Below are 21,057 nucleotides of genomic sequence, written 5' to 3'. Positions count from 1 at the left end.
CCCCCACGTTTTGCATACGGGGGCGTGGTCAGAACGCCGGGGCGGGGCTTTCCCAGCAGGCGGCCCCGCGTCACGTGGGGCAGGGTGTTTCCTTTTGGGGCTGGATACATTGTAGCCGCGAAGGTTCCGTCGCCGCCGCCGCCGCGGCCTCCGCTCGCTTCTTCCCGCCGCCGGCCGAGAGAAGCGGGGAGGGGAAGGGGAGGGGCCCGGGAAAGACCCCGGCCCGTCTTCCCGGCCTTTGTGGAGCCGGCCGAGCGGGGCCTCCGGGCCTTCCTAGCCGCTGCTGCTGCGTGGCCTGGCCCAGGCCTCTGGGCCCCTCCCTCGCCCGCCATGGGGAGCCCCTGCCCCAGATGCCGCCTTCGACCAGCATGAACGGTGAGTGGCCCTTAGCCCCTTGCCCCGCCCCTCTCTGCCCCCCCATCCCTCCCTTTGGGGCTTTGCCCCTCCCACCACGCACCTGCAGACCCCCTTCTCCTTTTTAGCCCCTCCTTGATTAAGGGGGAGTCAGAAACCCCCATAAAAAGGGGTACCTGTGCCCCTGTTAGCCCCCCTTTTGTCCCTTCATTTGATGAGATCAGACCCCTCCAAGGAAGGAGCTGCCCTCCCCCTCAATGTCCCCCTTGGGGGCTTTGACCCCGGCATCTATGGAACCCCCTTCCCCTCTGAGCCCCCTTTTCTCCCCTCCTTTGATTAAAGGGGGAGTCAAGCATCCCCCAGAAAGGGGGACCTGTGGCTGCGGTGGAGGGGACCCTTTCTTCTTTGAGAACCCCCTTTTTTTCCCCTCCCTTGATGGGGGGAATCAGACCCACCCTCCCCCTCAAATGTCCCCCATCTCTCCCTTTGGGGCTCTGCCTCCCCCCCCCCCTGTGGCTCCTTCAGAGGAGACCCGGTCTCCTTTTAGCCCTCCCCCTTTTTCCCCCTCCCTTGATTAAGGGGGGGATGAGACACCCACCCCAGAAAGGGGGAACCTCTGGCTGCAGGGGAGGGGACCCTCTTCTCCTTTTAGCCCTCCCCTTTTCTCCCCTCCTTCGATGGAGGGATCGGACCCTCCCTCCCCAGAAAGGAGCTGCCCTCCCCCCTCAATGTCGACCTCCCTTTGGGGGCTCTGCCCCTCCCCTCAGGTACCTGTGGCTGCAATGGAGGGGACCCCCTTCTCCTTTGAGACCCCCTTTTTCTCCCCTTGATTTGGGGGTGGGGGAACACATCACACACACACCCACCCCAAAAAATAGCCCCTTGTCACTTTCTCCCCATTATCTCCCCCCTTTGTACATATCAGGAAACTGATTAATGGGCAGATCTTTATCTCCTTCATCATCATAATCATCATCATCATCAACACACACACACAAACACGGGGAGTCCTCCACTTACAACCCTACTTGGGACAAGAATTTCTGCTGCTAAGCGAGGCAATTTGTCAAAAGATCCGCGCTCCCTTTTACAACCTTTTCTTGGGCCTCGGTTGGGCACTGCAGTTGTTAAGTGAATCATGCCGGTCCTTAAGTGAATCTGGCATCCCCCTGTTGTTGTTGTTGTTGCTGCTTGTCCAATCACACTGGGAAGGCCACGAATGGCGGCCACGCAACTCTGGGATGCTGCCACTGTTATAAACACAGCGGCCAAACTTTGATCGAGAACTGGAAGAAATGCTGCGGCGGTCGTAAGCGTGAGGACCGATCCGTTTTTGTCACCACAGGGTGGTTGTAACCTCAAAGGGTCACTAAAGGAGTGGTTGTAATTCGAGGACGACTTGAATTCCCTACCAAAAAAAAAAAAAACAAGCTCAGTTTGAGTAGAAAATGTCCTTCCATCTCCTCTATTTTATTTACAAGAAAGAAGGGTCTTTTTGGAAGAATATTTTAGAATAGAACAGAACAGAATATAATTCTTTATTGGCCAAGTGTGATTGGACACAGAAGGAATTTGTCTTGGTGCAAATGCTCTCTGTGTAATTTGCTTTCAGTTGTTTGTTTGGGAGGGAATTGGGAGGGTTTTCGGGGGGGGGATGTAAAGAAAGACCAGATCATCGTCTTTTGACTTGCCCTGACCTTTTCCATTGCTTCAAAAGATTACCTCGCCATCCTAACCCAGGTGGCCTTTGGAAGCATCTTCCTCTAATGCAGGGGTCTTTCAAACTGGACAGCTTTAAGACTTGTGGACTTCAGCTCCCAGAATTCCTCCTCCAGTCATGTTAGCTCAGGAATTCTGGGAGTTTGAAGTCCACAGGTCTTAAACTTGCCGAGTTTGAAGACCCTTGGTTTAACGGATGGTGTGCCAGGGGCCTTGGGAAACTGCAAATCCCAGAATTCCTAGGAAAAGGGGAACAAGCAGCTAGGAATTCTGGGAGTCGTGCATTCCGGTTTTGCTAGGAGATGGTTTTACAATGCTGGCTTGTGTTTGTTATTATTTTAACTTGGCCTGTGCTGCCTTGGTGCTTCTTTGCAAAGCAGCACATTGGGGGGGGGGGAAGAAAAGTTAAGCAACAATATCCTGAAAAAAACAGGCTTGAGTGATTCACACACACAACCACAACACACAAGCCTCCTTGCTTAACCCACTTTAGTGTCTGCCTTTAAAATGTACCAGATGTGCTACATAAATCACCCAGCAGGTTGCATTTTCAAAGAGTCTAACTTTACCAGAGATTTAGCTATTTCCTTGTTTAGGTCTCTGGGATTTTCTCACTTTGGGGAGTGAGGGGAGATTTAAATTGTATTTTTGGACCGTTTGAATTGGCTTTTAAGTTACTGGCCCTTTAGAAGTGATGGACACTTGAGTGGCAAGTGAGTTAATAAAAAAAAAACATGTGACCAAAACACATCTTTGTATTCCTGATTATGTTTAGGAATTTCATTATTCCATGACGTCATGCTCTGATTTTGTATTATTTTTCTAGCGTCGGTATAGTTATATCTACTCTATACAGGTGGTCCTTGACTTATGACCACAATAGAGTCCAAAATTGATATTGGTGAGACCTTGGTTAATTCAGAGGCTGCCTGAATTCCCCATGATTTTGGATGCCTTAAAATAATTTCATTCTTGGTGGACATGCCCCAAAGCGAAAAAAAATACTGGAAAATGATTCAAACATGAGTTAGCTAAAAACAAAATTGATTTTGTCCCGGAATTATTCCTTCCCGGAATAACTAAAAAAAAAACTATAACAGAAAGACAAAATATCTTATATTTACATATATTAACAGGAGCAAGAATTTCATATGCTCAGTACTAGACGAAAAACTCCATACCACCTGAAGGTTTAATAATCAAAAAAAAATTAGAGTGTGTGGAAATGGATAAATTAACTATGGAATTAAAAGGGAAAGCAGACACAGAATACAATGCAGTATGGGAAGCATGGTTTATTTGGATTGATAATAGGTATAAGAATAGAAAATGTAAATAATGTATATAACAGATAAGAGGGTATGAAAGTATGGTGTATTGTAAGTTTTTTATATATAAATGTATATATAATGTCACAGCACTGTTTAATAACTATTGGTATTATGTATACATGGAGAAAAACTCAAGCGTTATAAAAATAATAATTTAATAAAAAAATAGTACTTAAAATGTAATGAATGTATATGTTCTTAAATTTGTATAATTACAGTAGTAACCTTGTCCCGTTTTTCTGCAAATTTCTGTCAGCCAGCATTCGTGATTATTTAACCCATTTTGTAACGTTGACTCTACAATGGCCAGCTCAAATCCGTGTAAAATACTTGTACTCGCCATAATAATAAACTTTTATGCTGCTCAGCTCGAGCTAAAATTCAATAATATCAAGGAATTCAAATGATACGGGTACATTATTCAGAAAGGAGGAGTTTAAAATGGATTCCATTTTAATTCCGGATTAAAATGGGCATTTTCATCCAGCACAGTTAAATACTAAACTGGTGACTGTAATAAAAGATATCCACCTCCTAGCCAGTCTTTTCAATAATAGGGTGAGGCAGGAAATAAAATTTGTAACTAAGTAACATCAAAGTTACGAGCATGCAATAAATATCTGCTTTTTTTAAAAAACAGTCCAGCTTTATGCAAAAATTAGTAAGAGAACAAGCCAGGTTTTCAGGAAAAAAAAAACAGCAGAGAGATAAAACAAATATTTTTACACACCTTGGCAGTTAGGAATACAGACAGGCCTTATTTTACCACCGCAATGGGGAACAGAATTTCCGTTGCTAAGTGAGGTCGGTGGTTAAGGGAGTTGCGCTCAATTTTATGATCTTTTTTTTTGCCATGGGGGTGGCTTAAGTGAATCACTGCAGTTTTGTTAAGTGAATCATGTCATTAAATGAATCGGGCTCTCTACCCAGTTGACTTTGCCTGTCATAATCTGGCTTGGGACACTGCAACCTTCATAAATACATGCTGGTTGGGAAAAAACTCCCCAATTCTGACCGCCTGACCATCAGGATTGTGCGACGGTCGTAAGTCTGACTGGGGGGATTCTGGGAGTTGAAGTCCTCCAGGCTTAAAGTGGCCAAGGTTGGAGACCCCTGTTTAGATGAGACTTAAAACGTAAGCTGTGTGTTTGTGTCATTCGCAGTATGTTGTGTTTGTGGGCCCCAGGTTTTTTACTACTTCTTTTTTTAGCACGTCCTGTGAAGCAGACTTTGCTAGGAAGTCTTAGGAATGTGGGAAAAGGGCCCCTTCAGCGTTGCACCAATCATTGACTGGGCCCAAGTTTCTAGTCCTCAAGGATTTGGTTCATGCTATTTTTTTTTTCCCCCAATCGCAGCCCGACAAATTTGCGCTAACCTTTTACAACCACAGAGCTCGGCTGCTCTAAGAGGCTAATTGTTTGTTGTGACGGGGGTGTGTATCTGGTATCCGTGACTGCGAAATCTAAGGAATGTGGAATATTAGCCCTGATAGGAGTGCCATTCAGCTCCGCAAAGTTCATTGGCTGGAAATCAGTTTTCTAGTCCTCAGAGACTTCACAGCTCAGTGGAGACAAAGCCTGCTGAAATTTCAAAACCCAAAGGAGTAACCGGGCGGAATGGGTGTTGCCATGTAAAGTGGGATTAAAACATAAATTAGGATTGAAACTAGCATTGCATGCTGCCATTTAAACTAGGATTAAAATTTTTAAAAATTAAGATTTAAACAGGGATTAAAAATTTAAACTAGGATTAAAACTTAGCAGTGCGTGCTGCCATTTAAACTAGGATTAAAATTTAGTTTAGTTTCTTGTCATTGTGCCTCGTACAATGAAATGAAATGCCGTTTTCAGTGTACGTTATAACTATAAAAATAAAACATACCTTCACATTCTCTACAATTGAATTGAAAACCCTATTTAAAACTATTTAAAGTAGAATTAAAATTTAAGCAAGGATTAAAATTTAAACTAGGCTTAAAATTAGCAGCGTGTGTGGCCATTTAAGCTAGGGTTTAAATTGAAACTAAAATTTAAAATTTGAACAAGGGTTTCAGTTTCCAGGATTCCCAGAACCTGGAGAGGAAAACGGCTACACAGGTCATGGCCCTTGGGTGACTCTTCCCTATTGCTAAAAAGAAGAAAAAACAGAAGTCAGCTTGCAAAATGATAAAACAAAGAATGTGGCGACATATTTGACCTGCATTTAACACCGCTTGATAAAAAGCGAAAAGGCCACCAAGATACATACATACATACATACATTTATTATTTATTTTTGATGGACTCCTGTTTCAGAACTTGGGAGCCGAAATTGGCTTTAATTACTCCTTTTTGACAGAACCAAACATTTCGACAGAGAGAATCCAGTTCTGGTTATTTAACAAACTCACTTTCTCGGATACTCCATTGGGGTGCAAAATCTAACCAGAATATCCCCGCTCCAGTGCATTTCCAAGTTACAGCCGCCTTCTCATTCTTCTGAATCAGTACTTCTCAATCCCAGAGCTTTTAAGATGTCTGGACTTCCACTCCCAGAATCCCCCAGCCAGGATGCTTTAAGACGGGTGGACTTCCACTCCCAGAATCCCCCAGCCAGGATGCTTTAAGACTGGTGGACTTCCACTCCCAGAATTCCCCAGCCAGTATTTTAAGAGGGGTGGACTTCAACTCCCAGAATTCCCCTTTCCGGCATATACTTGCGGGGGAATTCTGGGAATAGAAGTCCACCCATCTTAAAAGTTTGAAAAATCCTAAGAGAAACCACAGGTGATCTAGACCTTGAAATGTCTTCAGAAGTAAATAAATAAAAGCAATCTTCAAAAGTATAATTGGAGCAGCGAATTTCCTCAACTGGGGGAAGGGGAAAAAAACCCCATTTTAAAAAGACATTTAAGAAGTTCTTACAGTTGTGTATACGCTTGTCAGTCTGTGAAATATTTGGCCGTGAAGTTTCATCTGCAACTTCCTCCTTTTGGTCTCGACACGGACTCTCAGTCTGCTTCTCTTTTCCAAATTTCCTTCTTCAGCGTCTCGGATATGATGACGCTGCATGATCTGCGCAGGTAGTCCTTGACGTACAACCACTATTGAGCCCAAAAGTCTGTCGCTAAGCAAGGCGGTTTGCCTAATTTGGCGATCTTTCTGCCACAGTCATTAAGTGAATCAACCGCAGTGGTTACATGAGCCGTGCGCTCTTTATGTCATTGGCTTCTCTTGTCAGAAGAAGACAGCTGGGAAAGTTGCTTCTCACAATAAACAAACTTCAAACAGTTTGTTTATATTTGATTGTAAGTTGAACTCTGCCTATAGTGGAGCAGAGCGAAAGGATTTTATGCCCAGAAGCCACCACCCCCCCCAAAAAAAAATTTCTGCAAACATTCCTGCAACACTTAAATCCACATTACTGTTGCTATCTGTGAAAAAAATAATAATAATGGAGTGATAGTTTGTCTTGGTAAAAGGCGGTCCATATTCAAGCCAGCTGTTTATAACCACGAGGACTAGCATTCTGATTTATTTTTTTTAATTAGTTGGCACAGGGCCTGTTTCACCTCAAACTTATTGAAATCCAGCCTAAGAGATACCCCTCTTTGGAATCATGGAAAGCTTTTGTATTTAACACAAATCGTAGTGGCTCGGGACTTGTAAACCCAGTAGTGCTGGCTTAATTCAACCAATGATGGTTTAAACAAAGTGTGGCAAAACCAAACATGGGGAAAAAACCCACTATTTTTCCCCCTTTTTCTTTCAGATCTTCTTCCTTTGCTTTTCCCATCAAGCTGGGGGCTTCATGGTAAGTTGCACATCCCAAGTGTTCTGTTTAAAAAAAAATAATCTTTCTCCAAAGAATGCCGATTAGAATCGGAATAGAGCTGGAAAGGACCTTGGAGGTCTTCTAGTCCAGCCCCATGCTTAAGCAAGAAATCTTATATCATTATCGGTCCAGTCTGTTAAAAACCTCCAGTGATGAAGTAGCTACAATATCTGGAGGCAAGATGTTCCACTGGTTAATTGTCCTCACTGTTAGTAAACTTCTCCTTAGTTCTAAGTTGCTTCTCTCGTGGATCAGTTACCACCCGTTGCTTCTTATCCTGCCTTCCTGTTCTCATTTCCCCCTAGTCCTACTTTTCTGGAGACTGGCCAAACCCAAATCCTGCAACCGTTCTTCACATATTTTAAGTCTCCAGGCCTTTAATAATTTTACTTTAGTATTATATTATATATATATTCAATTATATATAATTCAGTCACAGATTCAACCGCTTTTCAGGCGTGGTTTAATCCAACCTCTGTCCCAAAGGTGCTTTTTTTAGGAGGCAACTGGACTTTATTTTTCTTTTGAAGACATTTTGCTTCTCATCCAAGAAGCTTCTTCAGCTCTGACTGGATGATGGAGAATGGATGGATTTATACTCCTTGCAGACAAGCTGGTCATTTGCATCCTTTTTAGAGGGCTGTGGAGGCCACTCAGAGGTTGATCTGAGTCCTCAGGGTCACCTGAGTGGTTCAAATGGATGTGGAGCCTCCTTGGAACTGTTGAAAAGACCGTGTTGTACACTGGAGATAGACGAGGTCGTATATCCCTCCCACTCTATTGAGAGAGGGGCCAAGCGGCCTTAATGACACTCTTAAAAAGATGCAAATGACCAGCTGCCCTCAAGGAGTATAAATCCTTCCATTCCCCACCATCCAGTCAGAACTGAAGAAGCTTCTTGGATGAGAAGCGAAACATCTTCAAAAGGAAAAAAAAGGAGAAGAAGAAGAAAGTCCAGTTGCCTCCTGAAAAAAATAGCACCTTTGGGAGACAACCAGGACCTGGAGGACTGAGAACCTCTACAAATCCAAAGCTCCAGAGACGAATAAGTCACCAGATCTTCAACGTGGGAAAAAAATCTCCTTGCCAGGAAATCTTGGTTTTTGTTTTTGTTTTTGCCTCTCTCATTCGTGACATTCGTGGTTGTAGTTCCAGCAACTTTGGGGGATTTCCCTGTGTCAAGATTGCTTTGGAGTGATTTTTCCAGTGGTTCAAATACTTCCTTTTTTCCTTTGGCTTCCAAACAATGCAAACAAAACAAGACAGAGAGGAGTGGGTGGGTGGGTGGCTTCACCCTTGCATGGGGCAGCCGAACCCTCAGCTGGTGATTTAATGGCAGGCTATTCAAAGAAGAGAGAGGCAAAAAATTCCAATGTTGCTCAAAAGTTAGGATGGAGGAAATCCCCAGGTTTTCAAGCAGGAGGCGAGGCCTGACCCGCTTAAAAAAAATTGGGCCATTGTGCATTATCTGGAGAAGGAGACTCGCAGCCGAGGCCTCTTACAACTGAATGTGTGGGTTTTTTTAAAAAAAAAATCTCTCGAGGGGAAATTGGTTCCTTTTTATTTAATTTTGTCTCTCCCCTTAATTTCCCCCTCCCCAAACTCCAAATTTTATCTACCTCCTCCTGTACGTTGGGGGGGAAGTTGGAGACGATGAGGGAGTTGCTAACTTGATTTTACAACATTTTTTGCCCATGGTTGCTAAGCGAATCGCTATTATTAAGTGAATCATGCAGTGTGTTGGCCTGGGAAAGAGGTTGCCTTCTACAGTATTAATACTTCATTCTCTTTCTCCTTCCTTCCTTCCTTCCTTCCTATATTTCCTTCCTTCCCATTCTTTCTTTGCTTCTTTCTTTTCCTTCTTTCCCTGTTTTCCTTGCTTCTCTTTCTCTTTTCCTATCTTTTCTTTCTTTTCCTTGCTTCTTTTCTTTTTTTTTCTATCTTCTTTCTTTCTCTTTCCTATCTTCTTTCTCTTTTCCTATCTTTCTCTTTTCCTATCTTCTTTCTCTTTTCCTTCTTTCTTTCTCTTTCCTATCTTTCTCTTTTCTTTCTTTCTTTCTTTCTTTCCTATCTTCTTTCTTTCTCTTTCCTATCTTCTTTCTCTTTTCCTTCTTCTTTCTTTCTTTCTCTCTTCCTATCTTCTTTCTTTCTCTTTCCTATCTTCTTTCTCTTTTCCTTCTTTCTTTTTCTTTTCCTATCTTCTTTCTTTCTCTTTCCTATCTTCTTTCTTTTCCTTCTTTCTCTTTTCCTTGCTTCATACTTTCCTTTTTTCCTTCCTTCCCTCCTCTCTCCCTTTCCCCCTACTTTCTCAATTCTCTTTTCCTTTCTTCCCTTTCCTTTCCTCCTCTGTTCTCTTTCCTTCTTCCTTCTCGTTGGCTTCTTTTCCCGTCCTCCTTGGCTCCTTCCCTCAAGAACCCACCCCCAGCAGCACACCCATGGTGGAAATCATCGAGCAGCCCAAACAGCGTGGGATGCGCTTCCGTTACCAGTGTGAGGGCCGCTTGGCTGGCTCCATCCCGGGAGAACGCAGCACTGACACCACCAAGACGCACCCCACCATCAAGGTCAGCCTTCTCTGCTCCCCTTCCTCACCTGCCCGGAAAAGAAACCCCCCCCATTTCCCAGAAGCCTTTGCAACTGGGTCGCTTTTAAAATCCGAATGCCATCCCGGCCAAAGGAAAACTTGGTGTGATGTCACAGCACGTTTGCCACGAAGACAGGGATGGTGGAGCCTTCCTGGGCAGCCTTTCTGCCATCCAGCTGGGTGGAAAAGTTACACCCGGACGTGCTAACTCTGATGGGCAGCCATTTTGCGAATGCGCCCCCACGAAACCAAACTGTTCCTTCCCCAAACTGTGATGACCCAAAAGGGCGTGGCACAAAGGCAACCCAGTCAGATAATCAGGAGGAGTCCCTTTATTAGCTTCCACTTTGCCCCCAATGTCCTGGTTACCTTCTGGGCTGGAGAAAAACTCCCAGGAGCAGCCTTTGGCTGCAGGGAATCAAGTCCAAAATGTGGTCAATAAAAAGTGGAACTATAAGTCCAATCAAGGGAAAATGAGGTCATTAGTCCAACAGGGCAGGAGAAGGAATTCCAGACGTGAATGAATGGCAGTAATTCAACCCGGTTGGGAGGACGCCAGGAACATAGATAACTAAACTCTCTTCCCAGCTGTGGCTAATGAAGGGATTCAGGGCCCTTTCCTCCCCCATAAACCACACAACCCACGTTGCTCCCTTCTCCGTTCCTCTCTGCGTGCCCTAGGATGAAGAGGGGGTGGGCCTGGATCTTCCTCTGAATTCCCTCCCCCTCGTTTTACCTCTCCCCTGCTCTGCCCAGCTGGACTTTGCCCTTCCCGTTTCCTTCACAGCCAATGGAGCCACACTCCCACTCCCTGTGTCAGCTGTTCGTCTTCCTCCTCAGATTCAGACTCCGACAGGGGCATGACAAACAGAGAGGAGCCGTTTGGCTGCCCCGTGTCCCAACTCTTTCCCCTCTTTTGCCCCCCAGATTCACAATTACCAGGGCCCGGGGAAGGTCCGCATCTCCCTGGTAACCAAGGAAGCCCCACATCGGCCTCACCCCCACGACCTGGTGGGCAAGGATTGCAAAGAAGGCTATTACGAAGCCGAGTTGTCTCCAGAGCGCTCCATTCACAGGTGAGTCCGGGTATTGGGAGGTAGAAATCGCAAGGACATCGCTTCTTGGCCTCTTTTCCTCCCCGGGTCAAGGCACTCAATGCCTGCCTTTGTCCCCAGCTTCCAGAACCTGGGAATCCAGTGTGTACGGAAACGGGATCTGGAAAAGGCCGTGGCAAAGCGGATCGAGACCGGGAACAATCCGTTCAACAGTAAGGAAGGCTGAACCTTGCATGGTTGTGTGTGTGTGTAATTGCCATAAAAATGTGTAAAAATGCTTTGTAGCAATCTTGGGCTCAGAGTAATATTTTTCATAACTTTCTTTTCCAAGAGGAGCTGTCAGGCATCAGTTAAATCCGGCTATTTTTTCTCCCTAACTGCTCTATTAACTAAAGCGGCTGATTTTCGCGTTATACAAGGTGGTCCTCGACTTAATGACCACAACTGGGGACAGGACTTCCAAGGGCTAAGCAAGAGTTAAGTGAGACGTGGCCAATTCTACCTTAAGTCAATTTTTTTCAGGGGATATGTTGTAAGTTTGAACAGTGACTAAATGAACTGTTGTTGAGTCAAGGACTTCCTGTACTTTGCCTGAGCTGTATTTTCTTAGCTGTATTTTATATTTGCCTTTTTTTTTCCCCCCCGGAGGGCTCATTGGTAAAACACCTATTTAATCCGCCCAATAACCATCCTACTGTCAACTCATAAAATACTTCTCTGGTCTTTTTAGAGTTGCCGACAGAAAAGGAGGGGGGAAAGCGGCAGCTTGGAAATCGGAAGTGCATTCCATAAATGTTTTCAGAGATAGTAACTAGGTGACTGAAGTTTCTGCCGGGCAAAATTCTAACTGGAGAGCTTGATGGATGACACTTGGCTATGGATGTGTCCCATTGGAGAATATGAATTAGGATACACCGAGGGGGGGGGAGAACCAGGGTCAAGGATGACAATGAATGATGTGCCTCAGGGTCGGCTACATCCAGGCAGTGCCGGACATGTTAACTCCCAATAAATCCTTTTGAAGTTTTGGAAGTTTGGCTCGAGACTCGTGATTTAATTGGGGTTAAGTGTTGGAATCCTGACATCTCTATCTTGGGCTGGGAGGAGGAGACAGGTGTTGTCCCTGCAATCTTTCAGTGGGCTCCATGGGGACTCGACCCTTGAAGTCCCTACCTCCCAATTCAAGAGTCGACAGCTTTTAATTCTCTAATGGTCTTCTAAATCCCTTGATGTTTTCCTTTCTTTTTTCCTTTCCTCTTCCTCAGTGCCGATGGAGGAGCTCAAAGGAGATTACGACCTGAATGCAGTTCGACTCTGTTTCCAGGTCTGGATTCGGGATACGGGCACGGGGCACGTGATGCAGCTCCCTCTGGTGGTCTCCCAACCGATCTATGACAATCGTGAGTATTTGGCCAGAACCCTTGGTGTCAAACTTAAGGCCTGAGGCCGGATCCGGCCCAAGGGGTGCTTAGATCTGGCCCGCAGCTCCGCCAGCGAAGGACTGGTCCCGTAGTGCCTCTGCCAGCGGAAACAGAGCTCAGCGGGGCCCTGAGGGCTAGCAAAACAAGCTCAAAACAAAACAAAAAGGAGAAATGTTTCCCCTTTTGCATTTGAGCGTGCAAGGAGGGACAGGAAAGGAGAAAGGGAAAGAGGAAAAGGCAAAGAAAAAGAAGGGAAGGTGGGAAGAGAGGGGGAAGGAAGAAGAAAGGTGAATGAAGAGAGAAGGAAGGAAGGAAGGAAGGAAGGAAGGAAGGAAAGGAAAGGATGGATGGAAAGGAAAGAAGGAAGGAAGGGAAGGATGGAAGGAAAGAAGGAAGGAAGGAAGGAAAGGATGGATGGATGGAAGGAAAGAAGGAAGGAAGGAAGGAAAGGAAGGATGGAAGGAAAGGAAGGAAGGAAAGGATGGATGGAAAGGAAGGAAGGAAGGAAGGAAGGAAGGAAGGAAGGAAGGAAGGAAGGAAGGAAAGGATGGATGGAAGGAAGGAAGGAAAGGAAGGATGGAAGGAAAGGAAAGGAAAGGAAGGAAGGAAGGGTTATAATGAGAGTGAGGGGGGTCTCAGGGAAGTCCTACTTTAGCACTTGGCCACCACAGGTGCCCCCCGACATGAGTGATGTCGAGCTGGTCACGCCCATCCTGGTCACGCCATGGCACACCCGCCCCCTTTTTTCAGTGCCGTTGTCACTTCGAACAGTTGCAAAACAGAATGGTTGTAAGTCAAGGATTGACCTGTCCTGAGTTTTTGTTTTTTGTTTTCCCTTAATTTTTCTATAGGTGCACCCAATACAGCTGAGCTGAAAATTTGCCGTGTCAACCGCAATTCGGGGACTTGCCTAGGGGGAGATGAAATCTTCCTTCTCTGTGACAAAGTCCAGAAAGGTAGGGCTTTTCCCCAACACCCCTGGGAAATGTTTAAAAGTCTTCCAGATCCTGTGGAGATTTTCCAAAAGCGACTGGACTTTGTTTTTCCTTGAAGACATTTCGCTTCTCATCCCAGAAGCTTCTTCAGTTCTGACGGAATGTTGATGAAAGGATTTATATTCCTTGCGGTCATCTCATCGTTAGTACTCTTTTCTGAGCGTTGTGGAGGCCACTTGGATGGTTTCATCTGTGCCCTTAAGAGTCACAGTATATACCAGTGATGGCAAACTTTTGTGCTGGCACCCACAATGCAATGCGCCACCCCTGCGCATGTGCATGCAACACCCCCAGCCCGCTCCTTTACCTGCACTGCGCACGCGTGCGCCTCCCGGCTGGTTTTCGGCCTGTTTGAGGTCATTTCCGCCCTCCTGGAGGCTCGAGGGAAGCCTCTGCAATCTTGGGAGGCCGAAAAACGGGCCCGTTTCGTCAATTCTGGTATTTCCAGAAGGCCCGTTTTTCGGCTTCAGAGGTTTCTCTCAAGCCTCTGGGAGGGCGAAAACGTCCTCAAACGGGCCGAAAATCATCTGGGAGGTGCGTGCCTGCGCAGTGCAGGTAGTTTGGCGTGGGGCTCGCATGCCTGCACAAATGGCTGTGCGTGCCACCTGTGGCAAGTGTGCCACGGGTTCGCCATCATAAGTGTATACTATTGGAACAGTGACGTCTACGCTGGCTTGGGCATGAGGATGGCCGATGGGCAGATTCCGAAGGATGGATGAAGAATGGAGAATTAGCGCAGGGAAAGCACCCTAGAGCAGGGGTCCCCAACCACCGGTCCGCGGACCGGTACCGGGCGCGAACAACTCCTACCGGGCGCTGGCTTGCTGGCGCCGCCATCTTTTTCATGAAAAAGTGCTTCCGGTGAGCTTTTCCGGTAGAAAGCTCACCGGAAGCACGTTTCATCAAAAGATGGCGGCTTCAAAGCTTTCGGTAGAAAGCCATTTCTACCTGGAAAAGCTCACGGCGCGCCGCTGATGAACGGCTTCGTGAGGTCACGGCGCGTTTTCATCAAAAAGATGGCGGCGCCCAGCTGATGCCGGTACGCGCGCGCACCGCTGATGCCGTGCCGGCGCGCGCAAAAGGTTGGGGATCACTGCCCTAGAGGGAGACCCCAACTGCGATATAAGGATACCTGCAAGAGGGATCTAAAGGCCTTGGGAATGGACACCAACGGCTGGGAAACCTTGACCTCTGATCGTTCGGCTTGGAGGCTGAAGACGCAGCATGGCCTTCTCCAATTCGAAGAAGAGACACTCGTTGGGCAGGTTGAGGCAAAGAGGCCGCCCCGGAACCAGAAAAATCGGGGGGACTGGACAGGGGACAGGCTGTGTCTGTCCTCAGTGTGGAAGGGATTGCTCCTCTCGAATTGGCCTTTTTAGCCACACTAGATGCTCTTTTAGGACCTCTTGTCAGAGCATGATGCCATCGTCTCTTGAGACTGAAGGATGCCAATCAACTATCGAGTCACTTGAATAGCGCAAACGGGTGTTGGAGCGTTCTTGGAACTGCTGTGAAAAGACTGTTGTAAAACACTAAAACTCCTTTTCAACAATTCCAAGAAGGTTCCACACGCATTTGCACTATTTGGGTGACCCTGAGGGCACAGACAAACCATCCAAGTGGCCTCAACGACTCTCGGAGAGAGTACTAACGACCAGGTGACTGCAAGGAATATAAATCCTTCCGTCCTCCACCGTTCAGTCAGAACTGAAGAAGCGTCTTGGGTGAGAAGCGAAATGTCTTCAAGGAAAAACAAAAGAAAGTCCAGTTGCCTTTTGGGGGAAAAAAGCACCTTTGGGACTTCCAGAAGGTAGTTTTATTTATTTATTGTGCATTTTCTTTTTCCTGCGTGTTCCCGAACACCCAGAAAACTGTTTGTGTCAGTTCAGGGAGAGGAATGTCCTCTCTTGATGGTGTCATGCCCCTGTCGGAATCTGACTCGGAGGAGGAAGCGGGGTGGGAGTATCCGTTGGCTGTGGAAGAAACTGCGGAAGGGCAAAGTCCGGCTGGGCAGAGCAGGGGAGAGGGAGAACAAGGGAGAGGGAATTCAGAGGAAGACCCAGGCCCACCCCCCTCTTCATCCTAAGGCACGCAGGGAGGAACAGAGAAGGGAACAACGTGGGTTGCTTGTCTTACGGGGGAGGAAAGGCCCTGATTCCCTTCATTAGCTGCAGCTGGGAACACAGTTTATAAAAAAGGCAAGCTGTGTCCGGCAGACAGTTGGGAGCAAACGTGACTTTATCTTGTATCATTGTGGCTTACTGTGTTCCTGGCATCTTCCCAATTGTGTGAGTTTTGCTGTGCTTTCAAGTCTGAAATTCCTGCTCCTGCCCTGCCAAACTAGTTACTTCAGTTTGGTTTGTTTGGATTTTAAGTTACAGTTTGTGTGTACCTTGTTTTGGACTGAATTTTCTACAGTCAGGCTGTTCCTGGGAGAGTTTTTCTCCAGTCCGACGGTAACCTGGACATTGGGGGAAAAGTTGGAGATAATGAAGAGGCTCTTTTTGCTTATCTGACTGTGTTACCTTTTGCCATGCCTCGGATCATCACAGGTGGCTTCTCCACCTCTCTGCTTCTGTTCCAGAGGACATCGAAGTTCGCTTTTTCAAGGATTCCTGGGAAGCAAAAGGGTCCTTCTCGCAGGCCGATGTCCACCGCCAGGTGGCCATCGTCTTCAAGACGCCGCCCTATGCGGATCAGACCATCCGTGAACCCGTGACGGTCCAGATGCAACTGCACCGCCCCTCTGACAAGGAAGTCAGTGGCTCCATGGAGTTCCGTTACCTCCCGGATGAAGGTATCCGTTGGTTAAAATGTTTAGTTGTTGCCCTGGAGATCAGGGGAAAATCTCTCTCTTTAGTCCAGGGGTAGGCAACTCGCGGCTCTGGAGCCGCATGTGGCTCTTTCATCCCTCTGCTGCAGCTCCTTGTTGCCAGTCGGCGCCACAATTGATGGGTCGTTTGGTTAGGATAGGTGGCGGAAAAAGGACGCTGTGCTAGGAAACTCTATGGTGGGAGAACGGGACTTCTGGTCAGCTCCAGAATTTAATTGGGGGGCTTCCGGTGTGGACTTTTGTGGCTCTTTGATTGTTTTAAGGTTGCCAGCCCCTGTCAGTTGCCAGCAATGGGGGAAAAATATTACAGCTGCGTCGCAGGAGAAGTGCATAAATTGGGCACAATCTATTCAGGGCTATATTTTGGCATGTTCTTGGCTTATTGGCGAGAATATATAATTGCTGATCCTTTGAGTGCCTGCCAAATGCAGGATAATTAAGTGAAATCTTTTCTATCCATTAAAAAATAAGTTTGGCCTAGTAGTTATGGCATCAGGCTAGAAACCAGAGTCTGTGAATTCTAGTTCTGTCTTGGTCATGAAAATCGGTTCTGTCCCTTTGGGCGAGTCACCAGGAGACCGTGAGTTCTAGTCCCATTTTAGACATGAGAGCTGGGGGAAGTTCCTTTGGGCCAATCACCAGGAGACTGTGAGTTCTAGTCCCTCTTTACCCATGAAAGCCAGCTTGGTAACTTGAGACCAATCACCAGGAGACGGTGAATTCTAGTTCTGCCTTAGATCTGAAAGCCAGCTGAGTGATTTGCGGCCAATCACCAGGGGGTGGTGAGTTCTAGTCCCGCCTTAGGCATGAAAGCCAGCTGGGTGACCTTAGGCCAGTCAGTCTGAGTCCAACCCACCTCACAGGATATTTGTGGGAAGAAAAGGAGAAGGAAGGAAGGAATATTAGATAATTTAAGTCAGTTATAAAACTAATAAAGGCATAATTAAAATATATATATATTATCTATCCTATTTAAATTGATGTTTCCCCTGCCCTTCCTCTCTTTTCTTTGGCAGGCGATTTCCATCGAATCGAAGAGAAGCGCAAACGGACGCTGGGCACTTTCAAGAACTTTGTACAGAAAACACCTTTTGCAGGTAAAAAGGTGGAAAAGTTTAAAGAAACCGCGCGCGAGAGAGAGAAAAGGGGGTCAGCCCCATTTGAAAGAGCTAACCTGGGAAGTGGGGATTTGATTTAGTTGGGGTTGGGCAAAGTGAGCAGGGCACATCCTTCAGGGGGCTTGGACTACAATGCCCATCAACTCAGGCCTGGTCTACTATGTCAGGCAAATAAACTCACATTAAAATGGATGGGACTTTGAGGAGATGCGATGACCTCGTTATTTCAGGAGTAATGTGGTCAAAAGGCTTAAAATGGAGATTTGGAACAGGGGTGTCCAACCTTTGCAACTGTAAGACTGGTGGACTTCAGCTCCCAGAATTCCCCAGCCAGCTGAGTGATTTAGGGCCGGGGGGGGGGGGATGCTGGGGAATTCTGGGAACTGAAGTCCAGGAGTCTTACAGTTGCCAGAGCTGGACGGAAACAGAGCTAAAAGGAAACAGAAAAAGGGAAGCTGTGAGGAATTCTAGATATTTGCCCTTTCAGCCCAAAACAAGAAGACTTCCAAGGTCCCTTCCTACTACAGTATATTATTATTATTATTGTATGTTATGTTATATTATTTCTATTCAAAAGAACAGTGGGTTTTTTTTAAAAAAAAAAAAAAAAACCTCCATTTTTCTTCAAAACAACCAGAATTTCTCTTTGAAGCAGCAGGTTTTGTTTTGTTTTTTAAAGGTGGGCATTTCCAAAGCTGACATTCACGGGTTTACCTCTTGTTTTCCTTCCTCAACAGTAGGAAGCGCAGAAGCACAATCTCCACGCCGTATTGCTGTTCCAAAACACGGAGCACCCCGGCCAAATACCAGCGGTAAGCTCCTCCTCCTCCTCCTCCTCCCCAAATATTTTCGGACACTGCCGGGAGAGAGACCTGGAAAGATTTGGAAGGCTGTTAGCCTTCAAGATTTTCTTCCTTTGCTTTGCATCTTTCGGCTGTCATAAGTAAGGGGGGGGGAGGGGGGAAAATTATGGGAAGTGAGCTGGAGGTGTTATAAACTAGGACTGTATAAAGTGAGGGGGGGAGAGTATATTCTTGCTTAGGTTTCTATTTCTCGCTTAGCTTTCTTTTCTCTGCGCAGCTGCAAACCTTTATCAAACTATGCCAAGGTCAACGGACAGAGGCCTCATCACCACCTGAAGATGTCCACTTGATCATATTCACAACATTTAATTGGAAGAACCATTTGAACTATTGGGGGTGGGAACATTTCCATCACTTTGTATATGTGATTTACGCGCTTATTTCCTCAGATTCAGAATTCTTTTGTTGCTACCTGTCAGTCGGTGCTCCATTCAAAATCCAAGAAAGAAGTACTTAGACTCCATAGATTAGAGAAAATAATTCTTTTACTGAAAAATGAAGTGGTAGTAGCATCAAGTAGGATTCTGAATCTGAGAAATTAGGCGCGCAGATCACAGATACAAAGGGATGGAATTGTTCCCACCCACCCCCAAAGTACAAAAGATTCTTCCAATTAAAAGTTCTGGATATGATCATGTGGACATCTTCAGGTGGTGATGAGGCCTCTGTCCGTTGACCTTGGCATATTTTGATAAAGGTTTGCAGCTGCGCAGAGGAAAGAAAGCTAAGGGAGAAATAGAAACCTAAAAGCAGGAATTTATACTCCCCCCTACTTCTCATTTACACAACACAGAATGTAACACCTCCAGCTCTCTTCCCAGACCATATCCCCCGGTTACTTATGGCAGCCAAAAGATGCAAAGCAGTAGCAGAAGATCTTGAAGGCTGACACTACCACTTGACTTCCAGTGAAAGATATCTTTTCTCTAATTAAAAGAGTCTTAAGTATTTCTTTCTTGGATTTTGAATGGAGCACCGACTGACACAGGCTTTGTAAACCTGCATTTTGGTTGAAGTAATGCAGCCGTACAAGACAATGTTTGTAGCTCAGGGGTTGAACTGTGAGGTCCTTGGTGCTCTCTGAGCTTGGTTGTTTTCTGGCAGATGTTTCATGACCCAACTAGGGAACAAGATTATTTTCGAGATTAGTGCAAGAAGGGGCAAAGCCCACTCCCTTTTAGCAGGGAGAACAATTAACCAGTGGAATGGCTTCCCTTCAGAGGTTGTGGGTGCTCCATCGCTGGAGGCTTTTAAGAAGAGATTGGGCAGCCCCTCGTCTGGAATGGTATAGGGTTTCCTGCCTGAGCAGGGGTTGGACTAGAAGATCTCTAAGTTCCCTTCCAACTCTGGTATTCTGTATTCTTCTTCTCCTCCTTCCTTCTCCCCTTCCTTCCCTTCTTCTTCTTCTTCTTCTTCTTCTTCTTCTTTTCTTCTTCTTCTTCTTCTTCTTCTTCTTCTTCTTCTTCTTCTTCTCTTCTTCTTCTTCTTCTTCTTCTTCTTCTCCCTCCTCCTCCTCCTCCTCCTCCTCCTCCTCCTCCTCCTCCTTCCTCTTCTTCTTCCTCTTCCTCCTCCTTCCTTCTTCTTCTTCCTCTTCTCTTCTCCTTTTCTCCTCCTTACTTCCTTCCTTCCTTCCTTCCCTTCTTTTCTTCTCCTGCTCCTTCCTTCTTCTTCTTTCCCTTCTTCCCCTCCTTCTTCCCCTCCTCCTCCTCCTTCCTCTTCTTCCTTCCTTCCTCTTCTTCTTCCTCTTCCTCTTCTTCCTCCTCCTCCTTCTTCCTTCCTCTTCCTGTCCTCCTCCCCCTCTTCTCCTTTTCTCCTCCTCCTTCCTTCCTTTCTTCCTTCTTTTCTTCTCCTGCTCCTTCTCCTCTCTCTCTCCCTTCTCTCTCTCCCCCCCTTGGTTCCAGTTCTCTTTTCCTGCTGGGCGAGGAAAGACACAAAACGGGCCTCGTTTGCCTCTTTTCTCTGATTTAGCCCCCTGAGCAACGTCCAGCCACCGCTCGTGTAGGACCTAAAACTCTGAACCAGTCTCCAATTTAGGAGAAAAAAACCCTCTTTGGTTTCTGGTTTGCTTTGTCTGCGGTTTCTTTAATCCAGCCACGCTTTGCTTTCTCCCCTCCAGCTGTGCCAGGGTTCCTAGGAGCATCCTCCGGGCAGCCACCTATGCGCCCCATCCAGAAGCCGCAAGTCATGGCTCAGCCGCCGGCCGGGTTCTTCGCCGGGCCCAGCCTCCCCGCCCCGCCGCCTCCCATGGCCACGGCCGCCTCCAGCTTCAGCACCGTGAACATGGAGGACCTGTCGTGCCTGGGCGTCTCCTCGCAGGCCCCGCCCTCCATGGACACCGAAACCAGCATCACCGATGCTTTCCTGCACCTCCACTTTGAAGGCGGGGACACCCTGGGGGGCCTCCTGGACGACGCCCCCTACAGCAGCCTGGATAGCATCAACACCACCGAGTTCCGGCAGCTGCTCAACGAAGGGTCCGGCCCGGCCCCAATGCCGGATGCCCAGGGGACTCTGATGACCTACCCGGAATCCATCACGCGCTTGGTCAGCCAGCGGAGGGCGGGAGGGGAGCCCGGCGGGGGGGACCCCCCGCCAATTCCGCCAACAGCAGCTTCAATGGCCTTTTGGGGACCTTCCAGGCCGAGGACAGCTTTTCGTCCATGTTGGACCTGGACTTGAACTCGCTCCTCAACTCGTAAGGATTCCCGGTGGTCCGAGACTGGCCTCTCGCTCTTCAGGCTACAGGGGGCTTCCGGTTGTATTCCAAGGGAGTGGGGGGGGGGGGGGCAGGCAGCCTTCAAAAGGCAGTGGGGGTGGGTGGGCTTGGCCCTCTGCAACTTGGACGGGACGTTCTGTGCCCGTCTCCCCCAAATACCCCCCACCAATAAGCCGCCCTCTTCAGGGAGCTGACAGTACGAACGTTAAGAGGGGAGTTTGACATCCATAGAGTTGGCTCTTCGGACTTTCCTGT

At 47.0% G+C, this 21,057-nt stretch overlaps 1 protein-coding gene across 1 annotated transcript; it reads left to right on the top strand.

Annotated features, from left to right (window-relative positions):
• Positions 1-97: 97 nt before the first annotated feature.
• On the top strand, positions 98-20,933 carry RELA (RELA proto-oncogene, NF-kB subunit). The gene is given in 12 exon segments (XM_087943540.1): positions 98-375; positions 7,155-7,196; positions 9,630-9,781; positions 10,729-10,877; positions 10,977-11,068; positions 12,122-12,256; positions 13,129-13,233; positions 15,857-16,069; positions 17,122-17,202; positions 17,961-18,035; positions 20,203-20,673; positions 20,676-20,933. Coding segments are annotated over 12 exon segments (1,650 nt in total). The 5' UTR covers positions 98-350; the 3' UTR covers positions 20,786-20,933.
• The last annotated feature ends 124 nt before the right edge of the window (positions 20,934-21,057 follow it).

This window comes from Notechis scutatus, chromosome 14 (assembly GCF_049901735.1).
Source record: "Notechis scutatus isolate UNSWTSFEM ecotype Mainland chromosome 14, rNotScu1.2, whole genome shotgun sequence".
Classification (NCBI taxonomy): Eukaryota; Metazoa; Chordata; class Lepidosauria; order Squamata; family Elapidae; genus Notechis; species Notechis scutatus.
The sequence above is the reverse complement of the archived record's forward strand: the minus strand, read 5'-3'. Positions and strand labels throughout refer to the sequence as shown.